Source organism: Sceloporus occidentalis, unplaced genomic scaffold, assembly GCF_023333645.1.
Source record: "Sceloporus occidentalis isolate IW3139 unplaced genomic scaffold, rSceOcc1.0.p SCAF_1, whole genome shotgun sequence".
Classification (NCBI taxonomy): Eukaryota; Metazoa; Chordata; class Lepidosauria; order Squamata; family Phrynosomatidae; genus Sceloporus; species Sceloporus occidentalis.
The window spans coordinates 109,370,994-109,388,476 of NW_028316981.1; the positions used below are offsets into that span (position 1 = coordinate 109,370,994).

The 17,483-nt window shown below is 37.0% G+C and overlaps 1 protein-coding gene across 1 annotated transcript in view; it reads left to right on the top strand.

The window, feature by feature from the left end:
- LOC149321949 (slit homolog 3 protein-like) overlaps positions 1–17,483 on the top strand; it is a 602,937-nt gene that overhangs the window by 412,204 nt on the left and 173,250 nt on the right. Inside the window, exons 13-14 of the mRNA XM_089520445.1 lie at positions 13,045–13,188; positions 15,861–16,024. Of these exons, the coding sequence (XP_089376571.1) occupies positions 13,045–13,188; positions 15,861–16,024 (308 nt within the window). The remainder of the gene's footprint in view (positions 1–13,044; positions 13,189–15,860; positions 16,025–17,483) is intronic.

Genomic DNA, 17,483 nt, shown 5'->3' on the forward strand with positions numbered 1-17,483 from the left:
TGGTGTCACACAACTTGGTGACACCCAGTGCAGTGGGGTGGGGCTTCTGGGAAGTGGGAATTCCAGCGTGCACACCCCACATGGAAGCGTGCATGCACACAAGTGAATGCATGCACAGCCCCACAGTGGTCTGTATGAGGTTCCCAAGGCCTTGCAGTGGCCCAGACAGGTTGCCCAAGGCCTTGTGGCTGCCAGACAGGGTACTCAAGCACTTGCGGCAGCCTGGATGGGGTGCCCAAGGCCTCCCGGCAGCCCAGATGGAGCACCCAAGGTCCCGGGAAGGCCTCGCAGGGGACGGGTAGCAACCAGGTGTCATCTCCTCTTCTGGGGTGTCACCAGATGCAGCCTGCACCCCGCACCTCCCATGTCATAAGATCTCAGGGCAGTGTATACATTTCAAAAAACTGAAAAATTAAGAAAGATTTAAAACAGTTTAAATCATATAAAACAATTTAAACAATTTTAAATTATATAGATTTAAGCCAACATCCTTAGAGCTGAAAAGCTTTGTTAAAGAGCCATATTTTCAATAAGAGCAAAATGATCAACACTGGTACCCAGCAAGCCTTTAAGGAGATAGCATTCCACAACTGATAACCCCATGGAGTACATATAGTAGGGGTGGAACACATATGCCTCCCAAACCCATTTTAAGTTCACAAGCACCCCCAGAACCTACCCACCCCATAGGCAAAAGGGAGGATAAACAAGAATGGGTCCCCTTACTCCAGGGGGTACAAAGGGGATTCCACAACTTTTTGTTCTCCTGGGTTCTTTTGGACCAAGTAGGGTTCCCTCCTTTTTATTTTTTCTACAAAAGGCACCCAAGAAAACCAACTTCTGATTTTCTTATTATTTGAAAAGGAACCTGCTCTGGATCTGTAACAGCTCAAGGGGTCCACAGACATTGTGAAATCCCTCCCTATATTCCCCCAGGGCTAGTATTGGAACATTTTGGGTTTTTAAAATGTTTAAACAAGTAAAAATTGACTCACATTACCCTGTGGGTATGGCTGAGTGTATGGCCTACAGTGTTCTATGGGATATCCCAGATGCAAATCCTAGCCCCGCACAGTTGCCCATCACAGTTTCATAAAGCACTGTAGCAGGATATTTTTTAAAAATAAAAATTATGACACTCTTTTGATTTTGTAGAAAAACAATGCATGGATCTCTTCTGTGAATTGCTTGGAGGGGACTAAGTATTGCATATTATAATATTGTTAGCCATTATAATATTGTTTGGCATCCTTACGTATGAACTTTATACTTGTTTATATATTAGTTCACACTTGAAATTTATTTTCTGATTTTACAGTATAAATGCGACATTAATACTGAAGCTGCTACACTAATATAAATTATGTTTATTTTTAGTATGTTACTTATTTTAGCATAAAAGGAGGAATTAGAAAATACTTGGAAGTTGTTAGAGGGCATCTGCCTAAAAATGAGCAAACATATATCTGCTTGTAACTGATTTGTGTTATTCAGGACTCTAATAATCTGAGGTTGGCTTTGAAACTATCATTAATGGGTCTCGTTGTCAATATTTTCTGTATGTCTGGACCAAACACAAAAAAATACAAATTGTACATTAAAATCTTCTGCCAAACCATTGGAGAAGTGTTTTCTGAGATCTAATATTTATTTGGCTATACATTGAATGATATTCTTATTAATTTGTTAACAATGGAGCAAGACAATTTTAATGAGAGTACTGTACATTTTAAAGGCTTAACATAAGCATTCTGGCATATATAGTGCTTTTTATGAGAGGATGGAGACTCTTTCAGGTAAGGTTTACATGGGGAATGGATATTAAATTCAGTCTGTTACTTATGTCATACTGAGTAAAAGCACCATGTAGTGATCATCATTATTTCATACCTATTATCCATTTCATGAAAATAGCACTGTTAATTATTTATCTCTTTGGGAAATTTACTTGATGGCAGATAATGTACATAGTCATGAATGTGAACACAAAACATGGTAATAGCTGGCATGGGATAGACAACTCTGTGATAGGTAAAGTTCTGACAGACAATGTACAAAATGTTTTAGTATCCAGTCTAATAAAGTATTAACACATATCTATGCTTTTTAGATCTTTTCTGTTGTGGAATGTTTTTTAAAAAAATACTTTTTCAGCTTTCTGTTAAAAACAACCACCACCCTCCATTAAAATCATGCAAATACAATTTCAATTTCCTATATATGTTTTACATTCTCTATTAAATATGTAATCTCCCCTTTTATGCATGATGGAGAATGTGTATGCATAGCTGCTAGTAATTCTGTTTAAGGAGTGAGGACAACAATGTATAAAGAAATACTGCAAATTCAGCCTTTATTGTAAGACCTCTACTGAAAATAGGAAAGCTTTTTAAGTAAACTATGTTAACACTGGACTGGTCTTGTTTCACTTTTGGTAGAAGTGAAACACTAAAGGGGAGAGAAGAGAAGGGGGAAAGATCCCTATAAGTATCAGTTTACATCTCAGAAATGTCAGAATAGATGGTTAAGAGATTAGAAGACTTTGGGTCATTTTAGAGAAGCCAAATATATAGTGCATGTTATTGTTGTTAACTGTCTTCCAATTGACTGCGACTCAGCTGACCCTGTGAATGAGACGCCTCTAGGGCCTGATACAGACAGGCCAAAATAAAGCTGCTTCGAGTCACTTTGCAAGTATGCTGTTTAAATGATACATGTGTCCTAAGAGTCCAGAAGCCACACAAAAGCCACACTCCAGTCTTAAGAAATGGAGTGCAGCTTTGGTGCAGCTTCCAGACTCTTAGGATGCATGCATCATTGAAACACCATACCTCCAAAGTGACCTGAAGCAGCTTTATTTTGGCCTGTCTGTATAGGGCCTAAGTTTCCCTAATAATAATATAGTTTATTATATCTATTCCCTATCCTCAACAAGTTGCTCAAGTCCCACAGCCCTCCCTGGTTGTCTATCCTGGTGCTCTCCACTTCACCAAACATAATATTTTCTAGTGAGTTCTACTCATTATATGGCCAAAATATGATACCTTCAATTAAGTTATCCTAGTTTCTTGGGAGATTTGCTCTAGGACACATTTATTTGTCTTTTTAGTAGATCTGCTATCTGCAGAACTATTCTCCAGAACCACATCCCAAATGAATGAATGCATAGTATTAATTTATTTTCAGTCACAGAGATTGAAGTGGTTCTTCTTCTCTCTATTTATAGTTAAAACATTAACTTGATCTTCCTTATGAAATATATACTTTCCACACAGAGAGACTGATATGCCTAGAATGAGGTAACATATAAATTTGCCATTGGTGCAATTGTCATTACTATGCCACTGGCACGATACAACTATGTATCATAAAATGGTCTTTTTGTGGGAATTTGAATGCTTGCTTTGAAGCCTGTCTGTATTTTGAAAGTGATCTGGCTCTTTTCTTTTTCATGATGAGGCACAAGTGTAAAACAAGTGTCAGAATCACTTTGATTAAATGAAATACATAAATGATTCTGAATATAGACCAAGAAGACTTTCCCTCCAAGGCACTAGAAAAGCTGTACAGAGATGGGAAGGAGTCCATTATAGCTCTGAGAAGCTTTCCACCTATTCAGCACTTGGACCATAAAATCACAGTTGGCCATAATCCATAGAAGTGGCAACCCACTTGGGATTCTTGGATTTGTTAGACCTTGGATGAAGTCTTGCTTGTTTGTGCAAAGTGTTACCATGGGGCATCCCAAACCACAGCAAAAGCCTAGGAAGTATAAGATTTCTGGATTTACAGGATTATTTTTTCTACAGTGGACATTTCAGAAAAATAAAATCTCCAGAATGGTCTGGGAAAGACCTGTACATTTCCAGGATGTATAAGATGTTAAAGGTTCTGTTGGGGAGGATGAAGGAATGATGGTTGCCAAGAGGAAGAATTAGTCTTTGCAAGCCCCCAAACAGTTTATAATATCATGAAATGAGAATGAATTAGGATTTTTGGAATATGTGCCATGATGATGTTTAAAACATTCCCTCTCTGCATCCAACAATGCTTTAGGAAGAAGTCTCAGTAATTCTATAAGATGTTCATTTCTGGCTAGCAAATTGTATTGCAAGTTCTAACTGTTATAGGTTTTTCTCATGGGTTTTTTCTTGTGGAAAAATCCCAAGTGCCTTTTTCCTTTATACACAGAGAGAGAGAGAGAGGGCGGGGGGGGGGGGAGAGATTAATGGGATTATGCATTTATATATATTTCTTTGGATCTTGTGGAAGGAGGTATCCAGTTTTTCTTTCTACAGAGACTCTACCCCAGCACACAACTGCAACTGGGGAGAGATTTACTAGGCTCCTTCTTTCTCAGTCACTGATGGACTTCTCTTGCAAATCAAGGAAGGAAGGAACAGATTGTGGTGGAAGCACCCTTGTGCTGGGAGGACGCAGCCGGGCAGAGGGAAAACACACGCACCAATCTCCATTGCATCCCATAAGTATGCTGTCAGAAATAGACTTTCCTCCAACATGTTGTAGTATCACAGTCACAGTGTGCATACCACAAACAGACATAACAAAATGGTACTGCTTAACTGAAGTAGCCAAACTTTGAGGATTAGTTATTTATTCATTTATTAATATGTGATTTATAAATGAAGAATTCTCAAACCAGTTTAAGAAGTGTGTTTTGATAAATTTATGCATTAGCAATAGCAGCTTCATTTATATACCGTTTCATACTGCACTAAGCAGTCTCTTTAGTGGTTTACAACTGTAAGCTAATTGCCCCCAATAAGTTGGGTACTCATTTTAGTGACCTTGGAAGGATACAAGGCTGAGTTTACCCTGAGCCCCTGGCTGGAAGTGAATATATAACCTTGTCGGTTGTGAGTGAGTGGCTGCAGTACTGACATTTAACCACTGTACCCCCAGGGCTCCTACATTCTTTATAAGAGCAGAGTTTCACATGTTGATCTATGTTTAATAAAGGAGCAGATTGCTTCAGTGTGTACCTACATTTCTAGCTATAGGGATATTCATTCAGTAAAATTTACACAGGGAAAGTCTGTGTACAAACAGTTGATCTGAATATATGGATACATACAAGTATTCTTGGGTTAATATAAATGTTCAGTTATTATTCTGTGTTCTTCATTAACAACTGCTAGAAATAAGGAATGTGAAGGCCATGTGTAATTTAAAAACAAAACTTTAAGCTTTGTAAAAGTACCACTACTACAGTACACAAAAGTACCACTGTTACTGTACACAAAAAAAGTTCCATCATATATAGAGAGCCAGAGAGCCATGCATAGGATTGTGCTCTCTGGAAAGTTACTAGTTCTACCTAAACCAGTTTAAATATAAGTAGTTAAATTGTGTAGAGCTTTAAAATCAAAAACACTGTTTTTGGAAATAAAATTAAATTTTTAGTAAGCATTTTTAAAAAATGTTGAGAAAAATATTTAATGAAGAAGGGAAAAGAAGGAAATAAAGCAAGAGGAAAAGTTTAGATAATGATACAGTTTAAATCCCAACACAAAATAATAGGACAATAGGAGTGTGGTAAATGAGATATCCATTTAGAGCCTCAGGCCTTTTTATTATACATCCCCGGTCTGCAATGTAACCCCTCAACCTGCCAAAGTTGCTGCTCGGTGAAAGAGTTATGGTGTTGCAGTTCTGTCCTTCATGGTGCTCTAGCTCATGCTTTTTATCTTCACATTCTTCCTATGCTCTGTTTGGTTTCTGAATTTCATGTTGTAGTTCCTTAAAGACAAAATTGTAGTTCCTTAGAGACAAAAAAGAGTTGTAGCAAGCTGAAGCAAGCTAAATTTTCATGCTCATGTAAAGTGAACATGTGTTCACTGATTCAGACAAGTATAAATGGATTCATTCTACTCTGGTACAGGTACACCTGCTCTGTACTCTAGATTCATGAACATTCTTGTACCTGGCTACTAATCAGGAATAAAAACTGACGTAGACATACTACATACTTACCTGTTAAGTAAGCATGTAGTAACAATTTGTAAAAGGGGACCACATTAGTCCTGTCTGTCTTTCCTTAGTTCTATCCTCAGTTCTATGGAGGTTCTGTATAAATGGACACTTTCCATTCAAATGTGGGGGGGAGGCACACTAAGGTCCAAGTTACATGAAGAGAATCCGCACATAGGGAAATCTCTTCTATTTAGATCCATTGCTGTCCACGACAGAACAGAGCTAGAGATGGAAAGGAGTGAATCTAGTTCATTCTTCTCTTCATGCACTGATTTAGCACACTTCAATAATGATTGCATGTTGTTGCTTGTTGTGTGCCTTCAAGTCATTTCTAACTTATAGTGACCTAAGGAGTTTTCTGGGGCTGAGAGTATGTGACTCAGCCAAGGTCACCCAATAGGTTTCCATGACTGAATCCTTACCTTGAGTACTTAGCCTACACACAAATCAGTACACCACAATGGTTCTCAGCAACTGCATAGAGCTAGATTATTACAAACACCTGAAAATACATACAATATATACAGTACATACACATGTATAGAATAATGGATAAAGGTAAACAACCTTAGAATTAAGAAAGACTGGAAGGCCATACAGCTATTTCTGGAGGTTATAAACCACAAATCCAAACTACAAGCAAACTACATTTGGGAAATGGTATAGCTGATATAGCTTCAGAAGATTCAAGCAAATTTGCCAGGCTCCATTGTAGAGGAGGGGACAGTGTCATTGATCAAAATAACCAAGGAATTAATTCCTTTACAATTTCAAGAATAGCAATCATTCACCTCCTAATCATGAGCAAAATATACCCACTTTGATATAAGTGGATAGCCCAATCATAGGTAAATCTGGAAAGCAGTGTTCTGTCAGGCTGAGCTACAACTCATGTACCATAAAGATTTATAGATTGATTGACAAACATAACATATTTTTGTGGCAATCACTGTTTCTTACTAGCTATTAAACAAACATTTTTCAGGGCCCTTATGATTTCATTCAAGCACCAGTGACTTTTCCCTAGGACTGAAAGTATATCATTTCTTATATGCAGAAAGCTCTTGCAGCAAATGATTTGTGGATTGCATTTCTAGTTTAGTGAATGAGTAATTCACTAAACTAATCTGAAATAAACCTTACTCATTGAAATGTGTGGGTAACTAACTTCCTTTATTATTATCTTAATTCTGTTCAGCACACATTAGTCTCCAGTAGATTTAACAATATCAATTATTGGGAAATGAAAATGCTTAAGTTCAAGCTGTGGAGGTTTGGCATTTTTCCTTATCATTTGCCAAATTTTGCAAGCTTCACGGCAGAAACTGAATAGATTTTGAGACAGAAAAAGCCCCATAAGAAGGGATCAGAAAGTAAGTTTACACAAACCCAGAAAACGGATGAATGACCCAGAGAAGCCACATTGCACTTGAACTGATATTCTGTAATGACAAGACACCCTCATCTTCTGTGTGTGTGTGTGTTTAACAACTATATTTAACAACTATATAACTATGATTTGGGCAGATTACTTGACCTATAGATACTGTATCTCACCGCTATACTAGTTGTATGCAAAGGAGGAAGTCAAAATTATTAACTTCTCATCTGGGCCACCTGAATTCCACCGAAGGAGAGAGACTACAGAAAGGAAAATGTTAAATGATACACAGGAATAAAGTTTATCATTGATCAGTATCAATAAGAATCTGAACTCATTGTGGATATTATTTTCCACAATGTCTTGTGGAGCTTTGGTGTTAGAAACAGGTCAGCCCAGACCTATATTTAATCATCTATACCACAGCCATTTGAACGCTGCTACTGCACTCATTTAAATTCAGCTCCATTTAGTTTTGCCCATTCTTGTTGTTGTATACCTGTGGTTCAGGATATGCTTCATTAATCATAATACAGAGATAGAGGTTATTGATTATACAAGACTTGTTAATGATGCCACGATAAAAAGGCAGGGAAGAGCAATCACTTCATATAGCTTCGGTGCTATTTTTTCTCTCATAGCCTTTCAGGTTATTAGTATACTTAAAATGATTTGTTGTCTATCTGATAATGACAGAAACTTGTATTCTCTTGTGTATTGGGGCTGCTAAGCTGCACATCCAAACTAAAATCAATCCACTTCTTCTCTGATCAGTTGCTCCCTTGTCTTCTTTGATCAGAAAATTAAAATGTTGATGAGGACATCTTCTCTTGAAAAGAATTATTGTTTGGGGAGCACAGAATATTACTTGGAAATGTTCATACATTAATAAATTGGACATGAGATTCTTAATTGTGCATCAGGACTGTATGTTAGCTTATTTGTCACCTGAGTGCACAGTCTTGAAAAGAGGTGAACTGAAGCATATGTTACAAGGCTGGGCAAAGTGGCAACCAAAGCTCTATTTGCGGCCATGATCCAAACTCTCCCACACTTGCCCCCCCCCCCCAAAAAAAAAAAGCAAAAGGTATGACTGCTTTTCCTGAAAACCTCCAGGAAAGATGATTCACTATAGATAGGTTGCTGGGCCCCACTGTACTTTTCAACATGAGTAAAATTGTCCACTTTTCAAAAATCAGAAGTGGATTTCCATGCACTGATTACATTTTTATTTGTTTGTTTTTTGATGATTTCTTGGTACTTTTAGGACTCCATGTAATATCCCTGGGAGTTTGGTGAATAGCAAATTGCCTCCCAGGCATACTGAAGTTTGGAAAGTTAACCTTTTTTCTTTTATGAGAAATATATATTTTTTTTTGTATTCTGATCCAGCATTTTTTAAATTTTTTATTTTATTTTATTTTATTTTATTTTTGCACAGAAGATTATCACACATGGATTCATCATCTGGGAATCACCGGAGAAATGTTAAGGAAACACACATGTGTGTAACCCTGAAGTGCTCCCCCAGCTTCATGCCATTGTCAGCTCCCTCTTCACAGTCACTGTGTTATTCTTACACTATTATTTTCATTCTAGAGTTAGTTGGCCAAATCTCTTCTGCTGTATCCTACTGTAAGTGATATACGGTACATTGTGGTGTGTTGAAAGGGAGCAATAATCCAAATTAATATATTACAGGAAATTTGGGATCTGTTTGGATTTAATGTTAAAGCATAACTGTAGTGAACTCAGTGCTGCATTGGAATACTAATCTGACTCCAAGGCCTTTGCCAAAAGAGAAAGTTCTCTGCTCCTGTGCATTAGGTTAGGGACTCGTGCTGAACTCCAAATCCAGTCATCCCCAACAAGTATTTCAAAGGTTAGGGATTATGGACATTGTAGTTTGACATCTAGAGAGCCACATATTCCCAAATAGCGTTGAAACTATAGTTTTTTTTTGTTTATTATTAAATCAGGATCATAAACTAGAAACCAATTAGAACTAGCTATAATTTAAATTTAGCAGGGATACAGTGTCTCCATCAGGAAGAGCAACCCCCAGAAAAATCAGTCACTATTACAGCTGAAGAAACGCTCCAACAAAGCAGAAACTCCCTTTGTTTTTAAAAAGAAAACTAAGAAAAACCCCTGCAAGAATTAAACTGACCAACAGACGAAGGGGAAAACAGACAGGGGTGGTAGGTATCCTCTGTCCTGCAAAAACCCTGCATATATACACTTCTATCTCACACAAGCATCCTCCAAGATGTTTGTCCCTTTACTTCAGGAAAGTAATGCTTCTTTTACCAGCAGAGGAGGAGAGAACATCCTTTGGATGGGATGTATTACAGCTCCCTAGATAAGGGTGGGTTTTGTTAGAATCCCTTGGAGTCTATTGCTTCACCACTTGCAGTAGCACCGACCTTCCAAATGTGGCTTCAGCTGAGTTGAAGGTATAGAACATAGTGCTTTACGAATGTAGGAGGTGACTTCCACATTGCTGCCTTGCAGATTTCTATTAGGAAGACACATTGGTGGTGGCTAACACTACTGATGTGACTGAACTCCTCATTGAGTGAATGGCTATTTTCTTTGGTTGGGTAACTCCCAGGGACTCATAGCAGGCCATAATGCAAGTGCTGATCTGTCTGTTAAGTGTGGATATTTATAACTTCATCCCCATAGAGTGAGGCTGGAAGGGCACAAATAAGGATTCAGAAGAATGTAAACTGCTTATCCTCTTGAGGTAAATACAAATAACTCTGTGAAAGTCCAAAGTGTGCCATCAAGTCTTTGGAAGGACAAAGACAGATTTAAGGAAGAATTACATCTTGCACCTTGTGAAAAGCTTTGTTTATCTTGGGTATGAAAGTAGGGTCCATCTGAAGCACCACTCAAAGCATCTGGTCTGATGATGCAGAACTCTTTGGGTGCTGACAGGGCTGAGGTGATGGAGGTCAGGAAAAAGAGCACGTTCTAAGACAGGTGCTTCAAGCATCTGTCCTGAACTGAGGGAGCTCTGGTTAATTAAAATTCTAGCTAGCTTTCAGCCTCCTTCTGTTGTGCACAAAATCAAAGTGTATAAGCAGTGGTTATGGTTTAGGGCTGCAAATGAAGTTGGACATTTAATGCTTTTCCTAGCACCCTTTGCAATCTTACCAGTGAATGTCTGCTTATTAAAAGGAATATTGGAGTTCATTCTAAAGGAAATGCTTTTAATATTAGCTTGATCCAGGAAGACATTGATTATTGTCTTAAGCGACAACATGTACAGATTAGTGAACTATTGCTTTTTATCATGAAGACTCAGGAGGAGGGAAAGATAGGCCCAAGCCTGCTGATTATCTTCATGAGCACAGTTTGAGATCTTTATCTTAATGGAAAATGTCAGGAAGATTGTCGTTGTCGTTATTTCAAATGGTAGCATCTGTTTAATTTATTCTTGGTGTCCAATGAATTTTAAAATAATCAACCACATCATATTTGCATAAGATGCAGGAGGCAAATTCCAAGGGATTTGACTATGTCTAGCCAGTTCTGTGGCATTATTAGACAGAACCATCAGGTTTATTTTTTTAATGTATGTTATGTATTTCAAAACTGCAAGTTTCGTTCACATACTTGATGTGCCAAGTTAAACTTGTAAATTCTTACTGTTAAAAAGAACTGTTTTTTTTAAGTGCTCTAAATAGCTTCATGGACCATTTTTCATGTGTTGGATCCACTGGGTAAAGTGAAGTTTATCTAGCATGCTGAATAATGCATGTGTGCCACCTGTAAGATATCAAGGTAATAGGTTCATGAACAATTTGAATCTTCCTTAGGCATGTCTGTATTATGGATTTGCCCTCTTAATCTGCCTTTAATAGTTTTTCTCAATTTTCTGATGTTCCTCACATTAGTAATTCTAGGGAGAGGGCCAGTTACTGTCTGTTGCAATATATCGATGTAGTATATTGTAGTACATTTTATGTGCTATCTGTTGGGTGGAAATCAGAAATCAGTAGAGGTTTTGGGCTTTCAGAAATCCCACAGAGAATTCAGGAATTATCTGAATTCAAGTCCAGAGCATCTGGACAGAGCCAGCAGTTGATACTTATTCCGCCAGGACATGCTAGAACTAAAAGGGTCATTACAGTCTAGGCTTCAGAGTGGTGAAGGAAATCTCTCAACAATCCACTATGGTAAATTAGAGGAGGTGGGCACTACTGATAAAATATTTTGTATTTCAACTTGTATATTTTAATCTTGTAAACCACCTTGATTGCATTTTGTAGAGAGGCGAGATATAAATATATTTTATTATTTATTATATATATAAATATTATATATTTATTTATTTGCTGGACCCTTGTTCATTCTGGTTAGGAAAAGCTTTCAAGGGGAAAGGGGCATTTATTTGGATGTTGTAAATGTTTCTATAAGGCAGTGTTATGACCCAGATCCTTTTTAAAAAATGTAGTGAGAGCCCTTTTTAGAAAGTTATCTTTGGATGCAACCATTTTGTCTCTATGAGCTATGTTAAATGAGGTTCTAAAACAGGTGGTGCCAATTCAGCACCAAGCTTTCTTGGATGGATCTAATTATTTAGATAGAATGGTTTTAAGGGTTTAGTCTGGGAAGAAACAGCCTGGCTCACCTTTCTAGAGAAGAGTTGGTCAGTAGCATTCAATACCTTTGAATATGTATCAAGCACTTTTCATCCTCAGTGAAAACTGAAAAGGGGTGTTTTGATATATTGGAAGCACCATATTTACCTTTCTATAATTATCTGCTGTAAGATTTTTCAGTCCTGCAGAAGAGTTAAAAGACAAGCATTGTTTTCTTCAGCAGCAACATTATAAATATTATATTTTGTCTTATTTGCATCAAAATGCAAAAAACAAAAAACAAAAACAAACAACCTCCCCAAAATTGTTTCCTAAAATTTTCAAAAAACTTGCCAATTCTGGCAGAAGTCTGATCAAAATGTGCAAAAACTCTTGTACTCTCTCCAAGTTGAAAACTTGTTATGTGTGAGAATAAAAGAACAAAGAATTACATGCCTACCATTGATTATTGTTTCCCTTTGGGTTGCTTGAGGGCCAGAAAAGTGCAGGGAATGCAAAGTGCAGCAACCCAATTGCTTTCTTGCTACATTTCACTGATCTTATAGCAACTACACAGCCTACAAAGTCCTAAACAGTTTGGACCCAGGGTGTATTAAGTACCCATCTTCTGTTACATGAATCTGCCTGTTGTCTGTGGTCAGTTCTGGAGGCGTTTTTCAAGTGTTCTGTTGCCTAGACAGATTTGCCTAAAGACAACATGAGACAGGACCATCTCTGTGGCAGCACCCAGGCTGTGAGAGTCCCATTATTTTACAGTCTTCCTTACTGTGTGGTTTGAGGCAAACTGATAAAAAACCATTGTTCTGTGAAATATGGAAAAAATGTGCTATGATGTGAGTATTTTTATATATTTTAATTTTTGTTACTGTAGGGGCCTTTGAGGGGCCAAAAATGTTTAATACTTTTTTTTATAAATAAATAGAAGAGTATTCCCTTGTAACAATCCCTAGTTCTGTATGTGATTTTGTCTGAGGAGAATCTCCTGAATTTATCCTTGCTTTATTTGTATTTGAAGAATATACTTTTGGATTTGCAATCTGTTTTCTTTGTTCACAGGCTTCTCAATGCCAATAAGATCAACTGCCTGAGAGTAAACACATTTCAAGATCTACATAATCTCAATTTGCTCTCTCTTTATGACAATAAGCTGCAGACTATCAGCAAAGGGCTTTTTGTGCCTCTCCAGTCGATCCAAACTCTGTGAGTATCTAAGAATGCCATACACTTAATAGCAGAATTTTTGGTTTGAGCACCTCGAGAAAGAAAGAGGAACACTAATTTCTGCCAGTATTTTAAAAATGTTTTATTATTATTTTTTTTTAATTTGAAGAAAAAAAGGTCAGCTATAGTTCATTTTTGATGTCATTGCAAGACAATGCTTGAGTTTGACAATGGTTCTTTTTTTTTTTTTTTTTTTTTTTTTTTTTTTGCTTTGCTGGTGTACAGTGCACCAGGGTATTCGATTGTGGCTGCTGTGGCTGGCATTGGATGCTTTATTCTGGGATACTGCTGAGGTGGGTGGCTAGTAGGACAAGTTAGCCAGCTGGATGCTGCTGTTGCTGCCATCACTGCTGAGCCTATCCCCATTCTAGGCAACTGAAGAATCATATTACCTTTTCCTACAGTGTATGCAGAGTGCATTCCTATTCCAAAGAGAATGGAGGTATGAAACACTCCAAGTGAATATGATCTGATAGACCGTAGGTTAGGAATCAAAAATGTGATAGGGTGAATCTTGGTAGAGCTTTGCTTCCTCATTTTATAGCTGAAATTCTACTGCTAAGCAGAATAGCTGTTATGAGTAAATTAAAAATGAATTCCAAAATCAGGAACCAAGGGTATAGCAAAATATATTATTTTTGCTCTCATACATCCCTTACTTTCACCTTGGTCTTAAACAATGTTCCTTTCAAAACATTTGCTCAGTTTTTTTGTGTGTGAACAAAGTATTGAGTACCAATACATACGAAAAGTTCCTTATCTCAAGTATAAGGAAATTCCATTGGAAATTCCATTCCCATTATCTGAATAAATATTAAATACCATCATGTTTTTTTTTTTTTTTTTTGGTCATGTTATCCCTGTTAAAATACTCTTGTAAAAAAAAATCTGTTTGATATATTTTTGAAGTTTTTTGTGTTAGAATAAAATACGGTTTCAAGTTATAAGGATTAAGAGAGGAGTCAAAATTGTTTTCTTTTTTATTAGATATGTTGTATGTATAGTTTGTGACAGATTCTTGGATAGTCTGTCATTACAAAACTATGAAGGGTAGTTTTTTGTTTTTTTTTTAATGGCTGTTTGGCTCCATCAGAAATGTTTTTGGTTAAAATATTATTAGGAGGTCTAACAAAAGAGAGGGCTTTCAACTGGTTTTGGATCTCCTTTCTCTTTCTGTTCCCTCACTAATTTGAGCTGTCAAAATACCCATAGTTTAACGGTGTTCTTTATTATTCAATCATCTAGAGGCATCCATTGTAGGGAGAAGCTGCCACAAGGAACCTACTAAAAACTTCCACAAAATGGCAGCTGCTATCTACAGTGAGAATTTTTGTGTGTATTATCCAGCCATTATTTATTTATTTATTTATTTATTTATTTATTTATTTATTATTTATATTGACCCATGTTGCTTTGCTGCAGTCTACATCCAACCATTTGTGGCATGCTAAAGTTTTAAAGTTTTACCTATAATAATGAAAGTGCAGATAAACATATTATAGTAAAACCATTTAGACAAACAAAAACTATGATCTGATATAAAAAGATGTAACAGGTAAAATAAGCTCAGAAAATACAATGTATAAGTGCTGTCCCTTCTGGGGAGAGTTTATGTAAAGGTCATTATCATCTTTTTCATTGCTTGCTTAATACAGTGGCTCTTAACTTTTTTAGCATTTGGCGACCTCTAAAAAATCTGTTGAAAGCTATGGGCCCCCATTCCCAGAAGAATGCACTTGAACGTGTACCCACAACATTTTGTATACAATTTATATTGTTGCATTATATTATTGTGTTGTATTATTACACTGGACATTGATTTTTATTCACATGGTGTGTGTGGAGTAAAACAAAAAAGGAAATAATGATGAACTCTTGAAAAGACTAAAAAAATGCTGCATTTTTAGAAACTCATATTAAGTTTGAAGGTTTGAACAACATCCAAGAACAAATGTCATTTATATTCCATCATTTTTACCTTCAATTTTTAATCTTTAAAAACCCTGTGACAGGAAAACGTCCTATAGTTTTCAGCTGGATAGCTTTACTTTACCCATAGGTTTGTAGAAATATTGGGCAGATTTAGTTTCATGAATAATTTCATTTGAAAAGTTAAATTTGGCTTACAAGAGTAATCCATTTTAGATAAGACATTGTTAGCTCTGACTAATATATTTAGATTTTAATGTTACATTTTAAGAAGAGTATTGGTTTATCACATTGATTTTGACAACAGCCTTGAGGTATATTAGTGTGCCTATCCATAGCTTAATTTCCAGAAAGCTTTAACATTGTGACAACAGTTCTTTCAAACTTCATATTTTGAATAAGATGCAGTGTATTATCCAGCTGAAAACTATAGCATTTATAGATGGAAAGCATGTGCCTTTCAAAAGCAAGCTTTGCTGTATTGATTGTTGTTTCCTGCTTGAGAAGGCTCACTGCAGACTTAATGAACTAAAGAAAAAATAATAATAAGATGGCTCACAGAATTTCTCCCATTCGAGTGCAGCTCCATGCAGCTTCCGCCAGACCTGGTATACTGGAAGCTGATTCAATTACTCTACTCTGCAGTTTTGTGTTTGTAAAAAACAATGATGGAGTACAGTGTCACAGGTCACTTCTGGTTAAACATCCCATCCCTCTTGCAGGCATTTAGCTCAGAATCCATTTGTGTGCGACTGCCATTTGAAGTGGCTGGCTGATTACCTGCAGGATAATCCAATAGAAACCAGCGGTGCTCGATGCAGCAGCCCACGTCGCCTTGCCAACAAACGAATCAGCCAGATCAAGAGCAAGAAGTTCCGTTGCTCAGGTAATTCATTTATCCAGGCTGTACTGCACTTTCAGTTCAGAAATAAGCAGGTCCAGAGAGCCTGTTAATCAAATCTGTAGGACAGTGTTTGCTGTAATGGATATTATGTAGCATCTTTCTAAAATTAAATTTAAGAAATTGGATTATTCCTCCAGAAAACCTATTTGCCTTATGCATTAAAAGAGAAACAAAACCTTTAGCTTGCCTTGTGATTTATTTATCATTTCAGCAAAAAGATGGGATGGGATTTTTAAAAGAATGCAGCAGTGTGTGTAGCATTTAAAAGATGAGATACAAATGAGCCCATGCATCAAATAATTTTTGAAGAAATGAAAAAAAAATCTGATATGCTTTGTTTGATCAAGAAGAGATACTCTTTGCTCAATTCATTATTAAGAAAATCTCTTACCGGGCAAAGAATGGTTTTGATTTTTTTTCTTTTGCAGGCTTATCTTGACAGATACTAAAAGCATATTAGAATTTTGCCTTAGCCATTGTGTCATAGCAACTTTCAGGCAGAACTGTACACTCTGCCTCTGTACTTAATACACATGCAGTCTCTTAAAGCAGGGCTATCAAAATATCTGTAGAATGGAGTTATATTCCTAGAGCAGACTAAAAAGAGAACTTCTTAGGTCTGCCCCAAAGAACCTATCCACTAGCCACTGCCCCAAAGAACCTATCCATATTTCCCAAAATGACTAGCTTAGAGAATGAAAAGGGCCCTGGAAACCAGCAGAAGCCTCATTGGCTGCTGGAAAATTTGCACCATGAACCTGAAATGAAAGTAAACTTCTTATCTGTGTCATGTTACAATCCATGGGTTGCATGTTACAGACCACAACTCACAGGTGGTGGACTGTCTTCAGCTCAGTAAATCATAAATTGACCAATTCTGGACTAGGCTTGGGGACACATGGGAGGGGCAGTGATGGGGGGAAGGGAAACTGCCACACATTTACTTGTACAGTGCCATCATGAGGATGAAATAGAGTATCTGAATCAGATAGAACATGTTTTCCCACCTGCAAAATATTCAGATGAAGGACATTACCACACAGATGGTCAGTTATGTTGCCTTGGTGGTGCAAAGTACAGTTGTCTCTCCCTTTTTGCGGACTTGGAGTCTGTGGTCTCTCTCTTTGTAGGAAAGACAAGCAGAGAGGGACAAAATGGCAGCACACACACCATTATTTTCAATGGAACTCCAAATATTTGTGAGTTGCCATTTTCATGGAGTGGCATAATGGATCCCCCACAAATTGCAAGGGACAACTGTATTCCTACCAAACATGCACAAATAATGACTGAAAGACCTATCTAGGGAGAAAAATGGTGGTTAAAATCTTCTGTATAGGATTTGATGATTTTGGGTAGACCAAACCTTCAATGTTTTAATTATTCAGACAACACTGAAGGAGTGACTTAAACTGACTTCAAATCATGCAGCATATGATAA